A 15,595-nucleotide genomic window follows, 5' to 3' on the forward strand; every position below is an offset into this window, starting at 1 on the left:
TTGTATAGTGTATGGCTAGCCTTAGTCAGAAATTGATAATTGTCAAGGTCCTACCTTTTCCCAGAGGTTATGCTGCTCCATGTGCTGGCATCCATCTTGGGTTTCTGCAGAGCATGGTGGGAGTCTTTTATGCCTTCAGGCCTCTGCGGTCCATCCCCCAGAGGGGTGTGGTTGATCACATATAAGCCTGTTGTCCGCACATGCCCTTTGAATTCGTGTCTTGTATGTTCGCGTTGCAACAAGCTCTGTTTATACTCTCGTGGCTCTCCTGGAAACTGACTCGGCTTTTGACTAGACTATTCTCTGCATTATCCCTTTATCTGACCTCCCGTTGCTGAACCCGGCTTGTGACCTGTTATTCTTGTCTACCGTTCTGTACTGTCTGTCCTGTTGTTATCGACCCGGCCTGCCCGACTACGCTATTGTCTTCTGGTTCCTACCAGCTATACGCCATTGGCGGTGGCCATTACCGCAGCTGGGGTGTCTCGGGGGCCGCGACCTGGTCCCTAGCTGCGTCAAGTCCATCCCCACCATCAGGGGCCCTGGTGAAGGGCAGCCTGGGACTTAGACGCCGCGCCCTGAGGGACTCCGGTCTGTGGGTGGTGGTTGTCGTCAGTCGGTGCGTGACCCTGCCACTAGGCCTGCCTGTCCGTTCCACAGCTCCGGTCCTGACAATAATACAGTTGACCAATTTTTAGAGATACCATTACATTTTATAATGTTTAAAAATAGGCAAAGCATCAGGACACAGGTTGGACTCTAAGCAAAATAAACCGTCTCATAGATTTATAGTACTTTCATTTATCCAAATCTACACATCAGACCAAAAAGAGGGACCACTGTCGAGGGATGATAAGCAGGGGGATTTGGGCTGGGGAGAGGGACTGTTTTTTCCATAAGAAGAACAGTTGGGACTAATATGTACATCTTTATGTTGCAATGTATATGTACTGTAACTGATAGGGAAACTATTACTAATGCTTTAGATGTCCTTTATACAGTGGCATTTGCTGTGTGTTTATTCGGGCCAACATCTAAAGCTCTCCTAAATGCACCTATTGTGTTACGGTTAATGGATCCTTATTTGAGATAATCATATATGGAATGGAGAGGTTGTTACTGGCAGAGTTACAAGAAGTGAAACAGGATTAAATCATTCATAGACAAGAAATAATCCCTATGATGGTAAGAACCAACATTTCTCCACAGTGCTCAAGGACAGACCAAACTTTGGGTAAACAGAGATCGTGCCTGATTTTATAGCTGATTAAACATGCATGCTCTGGCGATCCGAACATCCATGTTCATGGATAAATCTTTCACAAAAAATGTTGGTGGTCAGATGGTACCTACACATCTCATCTGAACTGAGACCTGAACATATCTTAAAGGTTCAGTCCACCCAAAATGATTTTTTAGGTAAAGTTCCATGGGATTAGGGAGCTAAGGCAGCCCCTGGCTTCTATTTTTTTCCATAAGTCTAGGACTTTATGTGGTTTATTTTTTAAGGTTGGGGAAGTACATGGTGCAAAGAAGGCCGTACTCCACTGCAGGCAGATATAGTATATTTCTGAAAATTGGTGGACTATCCTCCAAATTATTGAGTTCAGGTGCTTTAAATGACCGGTACTGAGAAGCACTACAGAATACAAAGAAAATGTAGACTGTGGAAAATGCAGTTCAATTTTGGTCATCAATTCATAAAAAGAACATTGGGGAACTGGAGAAAGTACAGAGAAGGGCAACCAAACTGATAAGAGGCATGGAGGAGCTCAGCTATGAGGAAAGATTAGAGGAACTGAATTTATACTCTCTTGAGAAGAGGAGATTAAGGGGGGATATGATCTCCATGTATAATACATAAGGGGGGATATGATCTCCATGTATAATACATAAGGGGGATATGATCTCCATGTATAATACATAAGGGGGGATATGATCTCCATGTATAATACATAAGGGGGATATGATCTCCATGTATAATACATAAGGGGGGATATGATCAATATGTATAATACATAAGGGGGGATATGATCTCCATGTATAATACATAAGGGGGGATATGATCACCATGTATAATACATAAGGGGGGATATGATCAATATGTATAATACATAAGGGGGGATATGATCAGCATGTATAGATACATCAGTGGTTCATATAGTGAACTTGGTGTAGAGTTATTCACCCTGAGGTCATCACAGAGGACAAGGGGGCACTCTTTACATCTGGAGGAAAAGGAATGTAATCTCCAAACACGGAAAGGTTTCTTCACAGTAAGAGCTGTGAAAATGCGAAATAGACTCCCTCAAGAGTTGGTTCTGGCCAGCTCAGTGGATTGCTTTAAAAAAGTCCTGGATTCTTTCCTAGATACACAGAATATAACTGGATACTAACATTTATAGGTAAAGTTGATCCAAGAAATATCCGATTGCCTCTCAGGGGATCAGGAAGGAATTTTTTCCCTGCAGGAGCAAACTGGATCATGCTTTTCTGGGTTTTTTGCCTTCCCCTGGATCAGGGGCGGGCTGACCATTTGAACACTCGGGCACCGCCCGAGGGCCCAGGTTCAGTGGGGGCCCCATGAGATGCCCCTGGTACCTTTCATATGCTTTTTTGGGTGTGGTTTGAGTGTGGGTGAGGACACAGGGGCCCCATGATCCCCTATTGCCCGGGGGCCCCATGAGTTGTCAGTCTGCCCCTGCTCTGGATCAACTGTGGGTATAGGATTATAACATTTTTTTTTTTTATGGTTGAACTGGATGGACTTTTGTCTTTTTTCAGCCAGACTAACTATGTAACTATGTAGACAACTTTGTGGTGACCGTTTGGGGAAGGTCCTTTTCTGTACAAGCATGACTGTACCCATGTGCACAAAGCCAACTCCATGAAGACATGATGTGACGAGTTTGATGTGAGGAACTAGAGTGGCCTTCACAAAGCCCTGACCTCAACCCTACTAACAGGGATAAATTGGAATGTCAGGTCTTCTCATACCGGACCTCACAAACGTTCTTTTGGCTGATAAGGCAATATAAGCTTGTATAGGTGATATGGTCAGGTGTTTACCAAATTTTCGTCATATTGTAAAAAAATTGACCGGCACCATGTAAGGGAACAAAGCTTTGCTATTTACACCATGCAACTAAATACAACTTCAGCTGTCTACAACTCAATTCCACAAAACAATGACAAAAACCAAGCTTAGCAGTTAAATCCACAACAGCTAATAAACTGCTTTGCACTTACCCTCCAATGCCTGATGTGTGGGGATTAACAATTCCCAGACACAGAGTGGTGACAATGGCTGCATCTACAGAGCTCCCTCTTTTCTCCAGCACCTCAATACCCAAAGCTGTACAATGGGAAGCGTCACTCACCACTGCCCCCTGGTGGAAAATCTGAAAGAGGGCAAACACCAACATATGCATTTTGTGTATCATTACATTGCGTTAAAAATAAATGTGTCACAAAAGTGCAAGATAGTACTATTCAAGAACAAAGAGACTCAATGCAGAAAAAAACTTTTGATTTTAAAACTCATACTGCTAATACCAAGTACTGTCAAATTAGCACCCTTTACCCAAACACATTTGCAGATATCTACATAGAAAGTGCACATTCAGAAATCTCAACTATGCTCAAAGTTTATTTAGCATTTTGCTTTACAGTGTTACTAAACCCACAACAGTAGAATCAGTCTGTATATGCAGTAAAGCATGCTTGTTATACTCATTGTAGAACCTAAGGGGTTAATCCTCTACATTGTGTAAAAAGGCTGTTTGATCCTGACTTCTCTGATCCTCCCATTCTTCCAGTGCACCCCTGTTATCTCCTGATCAGACATATTGTGTAGAGACACTGCACATGCTCAGTTTGGTGTGTATTGCTACAGAGGGTTTTTTTTTTCTTGGGAGAGTGTATGTGATCAGCACAGGGCCAATCAGTACTGCCCAGACAGAGGTCAGGGGTTCTGCCTCCTCCTAGAGAAAACTCCTCCTACAAGCTTTAACCAGTGCTCGGCAGGACAGTGATAGAAGTCACAAGACTGCTATATATTGCTGATGAGAAAAGGTATTTAGCAGTTTATATTTACTAAAATAATCACATTTCCATGTTCTGTGTACTGTGGGAGATCAGATATAGTGAATGCAGAGTCCTGGGTTTAGTAACACTTTAATATTCAACTCAAACTCCAGGTAAAATCTGAACAGAGCAGGAAAAAGTTAAAGCCCCTTTGTTATATTTTTGTTGCTGTGTCTCTTTTGGGGAGATTTCCCCACACAGGTCTTACAAGAAGTGAGGAGACATCTCCATAATGGGACAATGTTATATACAAATGTTCCATAATTGTACTAGGGCAAAGCAGACAAGAGAAAAGATGGTTTTGTGCAAAACTGTTAAAGAAATGACAACTCCACAATCTCTATTGGCAGCATTGGTCTATAACGTTAGCTTTACTAAAAAGTCACTTTTCTAGGATACAGGAATGATTAAATTAAAATCACACAAAGCGGCGCCAGTATCCCTTCCCACAGCTGGACTGTCTAAGACAGGGGTGGGTAAACTTTTTGACTTGAGGGCTGCAATGGGTTCATATATTGGACCCGGGGGCCGGACTAGCTGCTGGCCGGCCCAGCCACTACCATGCCATCCATAGTAAGTATAGTAATATTCCCCCATAGTAAGCATAGTAATTAATCCCCCATAGTAATTCCCCCATATAGTAATTCATCCCCCATAGTAATTCATCCCCCATAGTAATTCATCCCCCATATAGTAATTCATCCCCCATATAGTAATTCATCCCCCATATAGTAATTCATCCCCCCTATAGTAATTCATCCCCCCTATAGTAATTCATTCCCCATATTAATTCATCCCCCATATTAATTCATCCCTCATATAGTAGTAGTAAGTAAGTAGCAAGTAGTAAGCCAAGTCCCCCCTGTGTCAATTTACTTACCTCCGCGCGTTCTTCTCGCCGTGTTCCCACGCCGTTCCGGTCTTCAGGGCGGACTGTGAGAGGAGCCTAGCTCCCCTCACGTTCATCACGCTGCCCCGCCTACACACATCCTGACAGCCAATCACTGGCTATCAGGATGTGAGTGGCAGCGAGACTGGCCAATCATTGCATTTGAGCGCGCTGCCCTGGCTGTTTTTTTTTGTATCACGCTCCGCGGGCCGGATTAAAAGGTCCGCCGGGCCGTATACGGCCCGCGGGCCGTAGTTTGCCCATTGCTGGTCTAAGACATGCAGGAGACCAGCAGAACTGCCTGCACATTGACCTAACTTGCTTTTTCTCCTCTCTCTACGCCCACCCCGTCAGTGATTTTTGAAAGATTGCAGAAGCATTTCAAACTGATGCCATTGACACAGGCCATTTATCTCTTGCCAGCCAGGTAATGCATATGTGCAGCAGCAAAGAGGGTGAGCTTTAATGCCTGCATGCCACACATATGCATCCATGGGTGGCAGAGGTTTCTGTGCTGAGAATGCGCTCCCTGCACAGTGAATGAGCTGTCAAAGACAGCTCTTGGTCTCTAGTAATGATTGTGAGACAGTGGGATCAACTCCTAATCATGTGACCACTGTGAAAGCCAATGACAGTAGTTATGCGATCAGGCAGACCTTCCCAACCCCAGGTGTAATATTTATTTATTACAGGTACCTATAGAGCACCATCAATTTACACAGCGCATTATATATATTGTCCATTGCACATCAGTCCCTAACTCTCAAGGAGCTTACAATCTAAGGTCCCTAACTCACATCCATGCATACACATACTAGGGCCAATTTAGACAGCAGCCAATTAACTTAGCAGCATGTCTTTGGAGTGTGGCAGGAAACCCACGCAAGCACAGGAAGAACATGCAAACTCCAGGAAGGTAGTGCCGTGGTTGGGATTCAAGCCAATGACCATAGTGATACTAGGTGGACATGCTAACCACTTGGCCACTGGTAACAGCACAATTAAAGAGACACAAGGGTTTGGTGGAAAGGCATTAAGGTGTCCATATTTTTGAAGCACCACCGACCACTGTCAAACAAGACACTAAGGGGGAGACTTACTAAAACTGGTGCACACAGAATCTGGTGTAGCTGTGCACAGTGACCAATCAGCTTCTGACTTCAGCTTGTTCAATTAAGCTTTGACAATAAAACTTGGAAGCTGATTGGTTACTAAGCACAGCTACACCAGACTTTGTGTGCACCAGTTTTACCAAATCTCCCTTTAAGCCAGCTACTGCCTCATTCTAAACGCTCGGCTTGGCTAAGCTGAAGCTGGAGCAAGAGAAAATTACAATTTATTTTGTGCCAGTTATGTCATTGAAGTAACAATAATGATCAGTCCATAATTTTTAAACCTGTCTGATTGATCATTCTGGGCATGTGGTTGAAACAAAACTAAGAGATCTTCATCTGATGTGACCAAAAACAGTCCATTTAACTGACTGTCATCTCATTCTATTCCCAATTTTATGTTGGTCACACACAAGTAGAATAAAATAACATAAAATGGGTTTTAACCTACCCACATTCTGTCCAAAAATGAATATCAATATCATGTACATGTGTGACCACAAAAAAGTTAGTATAAATACACCAAGAAAGCAAGTTCAAAGCCAAATAGGCTGGGAAAAATTCACTAGAAGCTACACATATGGTAAAGTACAGTTCACATTTTATAGTGGCTTGATTTACTTTTAAAACAACATGTGACCTTTGACATTATTTTCAGCGTTCTTACCTGAGGATCCCCAAAGTAGATCTGCATGATAAGTGCAATTGTGACACCCATAGCAAACGTGACACAGGCAGTGATAATGACGGTAAGGCCATCCCGTCGACAGCTGCACTCTGAGCTGAAAGGGTCTTTGACGGTTTCACGGAGTGGGGAGGCATCCTGGCTTCCCATGTCAGACGACGAAGATGGCAGGCGTTGCAGACGGGCTGATTTGAGGAAGGCGTCTGGATCTATGAAAACAAAGGTACCGCAGAAAAGAATTACTTTCTATCAACAATCCAGAAATTCACCAACACAATGTAATTAATATTCGAAAAAGATTCACCCTTAATTTATATTCTATATGGCAGCCAAACTGAATTATTTGGAGTCACCTGTCCTGCAATGCTTCTGTCCCTCAAAACTCCTTCAGTTTAAGATTAAAACACCAGTCATAAAGACCTATTATTACGAAGAGATATCAGATTTCTACAGTAAATCCCTCAGTTTAACTCTTTTATACAAGGAGAGCAGTATTTGAATTCAAGCTGGAATAAGAGGAATATGTTGGTTGTCTGGCTGCTATGCTGACCCTATGACTCCAAAACTTTTTCAGTTGCTGTAATGTAACCAAAACTTAAAGTGAAGCACAACCTAACCTCTAAAAGGTCCACTGACAGGGGCGGACTGGCAACTCATGGGGCCCCCGGGCAATAGGGGATCATGGGGCCCCTGTGTCCTTGCCCAAACTCAAAAAAGCCTATTAAAAAGGTACCAGGGGCATCTCATGGGGCCCCCTACTGACCCCGGGCCCTCGGGCAGTGCCCGAGTTTCCAAATGGTCAGCCCGCCCCTGGGTCCACATATGACTTTATTCCAAAAAAAGTCAAGAAGACAATTAAAAGAGTATCAAACATGTTTTGGTTGAAAACTGGAGATTGAAAACATTGTGAACGAACTAGAAGTGAACTGGACCTTTCATGGTATTTCTTCTAGTGTCTCAGTAGCCTCGTGTAGAAAGTTCTCAATTCTGTGCAGCAAGTGCTCATTCCTGTGCGCATGTGCAGGGACTTGAGCATAGAAGCCCCACAAGATGTGCACACATGGGCCTTGGCGTACACGTGTGCACAAGAACAAGCCCACAGATCCTGGTGTCTGGTGGCCTATTTAAACCTGAGGTCTACTAGCCTCATTTCTGGATTGTCTTCAGCTTCTGTTCTTGAACCTGCTGATCTTGTTACTGTTCCAGCTACATCTGATGCTTCTCTTTGGATTTCCCTTGCCATTTTTGCCTGTTTCTCTTCTGTGTTACTGACCTAGGCCCAGACTTTTGACCAGGACTCTGCATTCTGACTTTGTACCTTGCTGCCAGCATGTTGCTGACCCTTGCCTGTCTCCAACCTGGAACCTGACTGTGATCCTATACATACCTGCCTGGATGCTGCTGAAGCCAACTGGTGACTTAACCCCATACTTCTACCCAGTGGATCTCTGTGTTTCCAAGCTCAAGTTCCATGTTCCAGCTTCCTGGCACTGCCCAAGCAGTCCTTGTTCACACTACCAGGGGTGCTTGGATGGGAATTGTGCAAGAGGCCATCCTCGGGCTCCACAGTCAGATATGTAATACTGTGTGATTACAAGTACAGGTCGTTTAGCCGCTGTTTTGGCAGCCTCTTTTTCAATCCCAAGCCCTGAGGAAGGGGGTGTTTTTGGACCCCCAAAACACTTTGGGGTTGATTTACAAAAGGTAAATAGACTGTGCACTTTGCAAAGTGCAGTTGCACACTTCCAAGAGCAGTTGCTCCAGAGGTTAGTAAATGAAGTAAAGATTCACCTTGCATTGAATACCCAATCACATGTAAGGAAAATAAAAAAAAACAGCATTTTTGCTTGCACATGATTGGATAATGGAAGTCAGCAGAGCTTCCGCTCATTTACTAAGCTCTGGAGCACCTGCTCTTGCAGAGTGCAACTGTACTTTGCAAAGTGCACCGTTTATTTGCCTTTAGTAAATCAACCCCAAAGTGTTTTGAGGGACCAAAAACACCCCCTTCCTCAGAGATTGGGATTGAAAAAGAGGCTGCCAAAGTAAATTTAGTAAATCAACCCCATTGGACACTCTTTGGATTGCCCTGACTTTTATTGGAATAAAGTTTTAGTTGGACATTTTAACAGTGGCATGGAGCTTCAGTTGACATTTTGGTTACATTACTAACAAGCCAAGGGGAGCATGAAGATCCTCTGGGGTGTAGAAACCACCTCAAAAAAATTACTTGGCAGATAATATACATTCAGCAATACGTTGAATTTATGGTGCCTCTTGCTCCTTCTTTTTTATTAATGTAGAAACCACCTGCCTGGGAACCAGTTTACTTACATCAACATCAATTCTTTAAGATAGCAGTACCAGGCCAGCACTATTTTTCCACTTTCCACAACTACTAGAGTTTTCTTGCTGCCTGTGTCACCCACTAGGGAGATTCACCTCTCTATCTGTCCTGGTCTTCATTCTCTATGGTAGTAATGGAAAATCCAAAATGTTTGAGTTGTCAGAAGGTCAAGGGAGGTCTTCCAATAGATAAACCAGTTCTGAGGCCGACTATCTAAGAGAGGATATCCCATAGCTTTAGAGAAATTTCCACTTATTTACATTTCACAACTTTTTGAAAGGGGGGGAGAGACACACTATAGCAGAAAGTCTGTAGCCACGTAGGCAAGTATGTAATGGACGCACCAATACAACACCACATTATGAACATGAAGAAATATTATGTAAAAATTATTGGGAGCTGTGCTTCCTGCTGTTTCTCTGAAACTGAAAGAGAAGAGAGATCTCACTAATGGGACAAAGAAAGAACTTGAAGGCCCATTCACACCATCATAGTACTCTGACACTCATCATGCTGTGCGTCAACATGTGTTGGGTTAAGGCAGCCTGATCAAAACAAACTTTTGGCTAAGATCAAGTGTAGTATCTGTTCTTATCAGTGTCCAGTAGGGGTGCTCTGCCATCATTCTTGCTTTTTGGCGAAGATGGCTGGCTGTATAGTACCAAAACCCCTGAAGGTGGTCCAAAACCCCTGAGGGTGGTCTGGTGGGGGACTTAGACCTCTACATAGCTGGTGGCTGATGCGTTTTGAGGTTGTACCTCTTCCTCAGAGCCAGTCAACCTCGAAACGTGTCAGCCACCAGCTATCTAGAGGTCTACAGTCCCCCACCAGACAACCTTCAGGGATTTTGGACCACATTGCATCCCTTGTGACATGCTTTCCATTTGTACCTCTTCCTCAGAGCCAGTCAACCTCGAAACGCGTCAGCCACCAGCTATCTAGAGGTCTACAGTCCCCCACCAGACAACCTTCAGGGATTTTGGACCACATTGCATCCCTTGTGACATGCTTTCCATTTGCACCTCTTCCTCAGAGCCAGTCAACTTCTTAACGAGTCAGCCACCAGCTATCTAGAGGTCTACAGTCCCCCACCAGACCACCTTCAGGGGTTTTGGACCACATTTCATCCCTTGTGACATGCTTTCCATTTGATTTTATTTCTCTTGTGAGTATTTACTTTTTATAAATAAATCTAATTTTTAAAGGTAATGCACTAGGCCCGTGCGCCCTCTTTTTGTTTCCAATATACAGTTGTCTTTCAGCTGTTCAGGGTGGTTGGAAGTTTGAAGTACAATGTCATAGCTGTTCCTTTGAATAAGGTCACGTGTAGATTTTTATCAAATAAGCACAGCTAGTACCAGGTATCTGTATTCTATCGAATAAAGGTGCATTCTGAACATTCCACTTATAAATACTTCGTGAACCCATAAAGAGATTTTGCATTGCTTACAGTGAAGATATTAAAATTTTGGCACAGAATACGAGTTGACCCTGTGGCATCACATCACAATGACGCAAACGGTGCAGAGATATAGAGATAGGGCACAGAGGGTGGTCAGACAGACACACAAACAGAACAAAATGATAAACTCTACTGACTGGTTGTGTACCTGCCTCCAGCCTCAGGTAAGACACAAATCTATTTTTTTTAGTATTGATAACCTTAACCCTTAATGGGGTAATCATACAGCATATTAACATATAGTATACTACTACAGCGTGATATATTAATATATCACCTACATGATGATCACATTATTATACAGGATTTATATAGTGCCAACAGTGCTTTACAACATGAGGGCAGACATTTACAATACAATTTCATACAGTAGGAATCAGAGGGCCCTGCTTCGTATCACATAATTGAAAGCTCTTGAACAGAAATTCACATTTTCATATTCCACTGTAAAGCAGTGCATGCAGCAAATGCTAATGAAATGTCCAAAAACCCCATAACATCCAATCAAATCACAAATCACTACACTTAGATGAGATATAGAACTTCTTGCATGCGACAGGTACTGAATGTTATGCATTGCTCTTTGCCTTATGTCAAGTGAAGTCTATAAGTGCGCACTAAGTTACTAATGTAATTGCTTGTAACTGTAGAATTTGTACATGGATTTGTAAATGAATACTGAAAGATGCCGGCAGAGGCGTCCCTAGGGTTGGTGTCACCCAGTGCAGTAACACTTGGTGACACCCCCTCCGACGATCCCTGCAGAATGGATCGGATCTGCGGATTGTGCATAATGGATTGGACTCCGATCCATTATGCTCAATCCGCAGATCTGATCCATCGTGCGGGGATCATCAGCTTTCTTTACAACTTACCTTTTCCTGGAGTGGGTCTGGTGTCACCCTGTATAGGTTGTATGCTGACGATCCCCTGCAGGATGGTTTGGATCTGCGGATTGAGTCCGATCCATTATGCTCCCCAATCTGCAGATCAGATCTATCCTGCGGCGATCATCGGCATGCAACCTATATGGGGTGACACCGGACCCGCTCCAAGTAAAGGTAAGCTGTAAAGAAAGCCGACACCCCCTCCAACGATCCCTGCAGAATGGATCGGATCTGCGGATTGTGCATAATGGATTGGACTCCGATCCATTATGCTCAATCTGCAGATCCGATCCATCCTGCGGGGATCGTCGGCTTGCTTTACAACTTACCTTTTCGTGGAGCAGTGTCACCCTGTGTGGTCGGTGTCACCCGATGCGGGCCGCACCCCCCACACCTGCCTCGGGACGCCACTGGATGTCGACATCTGTTACATGGCTCCTAATTGTTCCTCATTTATAAGAACTGTACCTCCTTCCTCCTCAAAGATTTTGGGGCTGATGTATAAAAAATTTACCAACAGTTTGATACTGCACCGAATCTTTCACCCAGCCTTTATTGCATTGATTGCTTTTGAAAAACCAGCAGTGGCTGTCAGAAAACCCACACAGCGGCTGCTTCTGATTAGATATTTCAATTGAAGGTTGTTGGACAGGAGGAGGTCAACAGGGCCAACCACAAAGCGAATGTCCAAAATCCATACAGTGCATGGTCAGCTTAACACAGTCAATCTAAAGGCTAAAAGATAATAGAAACTCTCCAAAACTAAAAAAGGTAATAATTGTCTCTAATTCTCTCTAGCAAATGAAGAGACTTTTACGAGTTAAGAATACATACTTTAATATAATTTATTTTTTAAAACCAGTTTCGTGTCACTTTAACGGTGGACAACAGCAGCTAAAAAAAAAACTGAAAAAGAAACACTCCTCCCAATACGGCTGATTTAATCTCAGCAGTCCTAAATGAATAATTTATCTGCAGTACATGCTTTTAATGAAGTCATGGGGTGAATGTATAAAAGGAAAATGCCGAGGGAAAGAGGAAGAGAGAGCATGTAAGGTATTCCCATGTCCTCAGTCCCTATGTCAGTGATGGCGAACCTTTTTGAGCCCGAGTGCCCAAAACTGCAACACAAACCAACTTTTTTATTTCAAAGTGCCAACACTGCAATTAACCACTTGCCTACCTGGACGCACTGACAGACGGCACTGATCGGTGGCACTGCTGGGCATCATTGATGGGTCGCACTGATGGGCAACACTGATGGGCGACACTGCTGGGCACTGACAGGTGGCACTGCTGGGCAGCACTGACAGGTGGCACTGCTGGGCAGCGCTGACAGGCGACACTGCTGGGCACTGATGGGTGACACTGCTGGGCACTGATGGGTGACACTGCTGGGCACTGATGGATGACACTGCTGGGCATCATTGATGGGTGGCACTGATGGGCAGCACTGATGGGCGACACTGCTGGGCACTGACAGGTGGCACTGCTGGGCAGCACTGACAGGTGGCACTGCTGGGCAGCACTGACAGGCGACACTGCTGGGCACTGATGGGTGACACTGCTGGGCACTGATGGATGGCACTGCTGGGCATCATTGATGGGTGGCACTGATGGGCAGCACTGATGGGCGATACTGCTGGGCACTGACATGTGGCACTGCTGGGCAGCACTGACAGGTGGCACTGCTGGGCAGCACTGACAGGCGACACTGCTGGGCACTGATGGATGGCACTGCTGGGCATCATTGATGGATGGCACTGATGGGCAGCACTGATGGGTGACACTGCTGGGCACTGACAGGCGACACTGCTGGGCACTGACAGGCGACACTGCAAGCAGTTAATCTCACCTCTGGCAGCGTCGGTGTGGCTTCCAACCCAGCAGCTCATTCCCATCCACTCTGAACACGTTGCCCCTGGCCCCGGAGCAGTGTGGGAGCAGTGTGGGAGCCTCTTCCTCTCTTCCGCGCCAATCCCCGGGTACATCACCCCTGGTGCCAGAGCCGCATTGGAGCCGTTTCCTCTCGTCCACGCCCACCCTGGCCCCAGAGACATGTGGGAAATGTAGTTTGATGGGGGTCCAGTGTGGACGAGATCTGGATGGCCGGTCCATGCGCGCTCATCATGCTCTTCTTCCTGGCGTGCCCACTGAGATGGCTCTGCGTGCCAGCTCTGGCACGCGTGCCATAGGTTCGCCATCACTGCCCTATGTTCTCTTTATTTATCCTCAAAGATCAACAGTGGAGGTTATTTACTAAAGCTGAAGAGTGAATAAACTGGTGCAACTCGGCAAAGAAACCAATCAGCTTCCAGGTTTTATTGCCAAAGTTTAAATTAACAAGCTGAAGGTAGAAGCTGATTGGCTACTATGCACAACTGTACCAGATTCTGAATACTCCAGTTTTAGTAAATCCTCAGTGAGCTCTTCTCCTTCTAAATAATGGTAAAAAAAAAAATCTATTCAAGTATGTATTCTTAAAGCAGGCCATAGACTTCCGATAAAGTTGACGAATTATCGGCCGATAAAAAAATCGGCCGATATTCGCATTGTTAGTGGAGAAATCGGTCGGCCGTTTTTTCATAATTTTAAGACATTTAGAAAATTGGCCCTGCTGGAAAATCGTCGGACGATTTGGTCGTTTGGACGATTTTCATGGTAATTATGGTCAAATCAGCCGTTCTTTTTGCAGATTTTCAAATAAATTGAATATGAAGAAAAGCAGAAATAGAATATCAAGAAGAAGAAGAAATAGATTTTGCAGAAGGAGCAGAAATAGATTTTGCAGGAGAAGAAGAAACAGATTTTGCAGAAGAAGAAAAAAAAGTTGCAACATTGTATCTATTTGTATCCATTTCGGATACAGATGTTTCTATTCAAGTACAAATAGATACAATGTTTCTTCTTTTTCTTATGCATAATCTATTTCTTCTGTCAAATATAATAGCGGGGCTCTATGCAGGGACACTATTATATTAATTGCCATCCGTAGACGGGATGAAAACCAGACGACTTTTTTTTACAATGGTAGTAACGTCGGCTGACTGAACGACCAATTTTACGATTTTCTATAAAAAAACGGCCAGTTTTCTCCAAGTCTATGGCCTGCTTAACTCAAGAAAAATGTCCTACTATTGCTCTCAGCCTCTTCTGAATCTCCAAATTCCTTTTTTTTTTTTTTGGTGCTGTGACCTGATTTCCTGTTAAAGGGTGGCTACGTTCCTTCTCCATGGTTCTCTGTATGTGGGAATGTAGTCACTCTCTCTTGCGTACTCCCCATATGGACTATGGACTATGGGGTGGGTCGTATGCATAGAACACTATGCATGACCACAACTAATATGCACTGCTTGTTCCAAATGAATAGGAAAGGAGAGGTTTGTAAACACAAGGAAAACGCTACAAGGGGGCATAAAAAAAGCAGTAAAAACAATGTAATGAAAAATAGACTACAGGGCCATTAGCCTGGAAGTGTATGGATTATTTTTGGGGAACAAGGATATCATTTAGTGTCACTTTAACCCCTTGGCCTCCTTTAAGGGGTTTGTGATGCTGGGAGGCGGGGTTTAGGGTCATGTGACTGTCATGATTGGCTGTCACAGTGGTCACATGGTCGGATAGGTCCCATTCGCACATAGTGATCGAGACCGCTCTCAGCACGTTTGTTTACTTTTGGTACTCAAATATGCAACTTCTCAGCGGCAAGGCCCAGCCGCTGAGAGGCTGCATATTTGCCTACTGTTGGTGCCAACAGGTTAAGAACTATACTGCACATCCGGGATCTTTGACTCTTTTGAAGCTGGGCTCCTCCCATCAAGCTGGCCATGTACTATTACATTTATTTTGTTCAGGTCATAAACAAAATATAACAGATTACTCCACCCATGTCAAACAGGATGGGTTATTCCCCCTGCTGGCTATTGTATCTTGACAGCTGATGCCACCTGCTGTCAGAATACCCTAACAGTCCCTGCAGCTAATTGCAGTTGCTGTTCGGCGAACAATTTTCAACCTTGTTCCTTCCACAAAAGTTGATTGAGTAATTATCTTTTGTTGAGATGACATAGCCAGCAGGTATCACCCCTCGCTGTTCCCCCAGGGCAGGGGTAGGCAACCTGCAGCTC

At 44.3% G+C, this 15,595-nt stretch overlaps 1 protein-coding gene across 1 annotated transcript in view; it reads right to left on the bottom strand.

The window, feature by feature from the left end:
- GGT7 (gamma-glutamyltransferase 7) overlaps positions 1–15,595 on the bottom strand; it is a 65,596-nt gene that overhangs the window by 40,035 nt on the left and 9,966 nt on the right. The window contains exons 2-3 of the mRNA XM_089673297.1: positions 6,755–6,981; positions 3,250–3,401 (exon numbers count right to left, since the gene is read on the bottom strand). Of these exons, the coding sequence (XP_089529423.1) occupies positions 3,250–3,401; positions 6,755–6,981 (379 nt within the window). The remainder of the gene's footprint in view (positions 1–3,249; positions 3,402–6,754; positions 6,982–15,595) is intronic.

Source organism: Staurois parvus, unplaced genomic scaffold, assembly GCF_062004578.1.
Source record: "Staurois parvus isolate SC_StPar_1 unplaced genomic scaffold, SC_StPar_1.0 ptg000137l, whole genome shotgun sequence".
Taxonomy (NCBI): Eukaryota; Metazoa; Chordata; class Amphibia; order Anura; family Ranidae; genus Staurois; species Staurois parvus.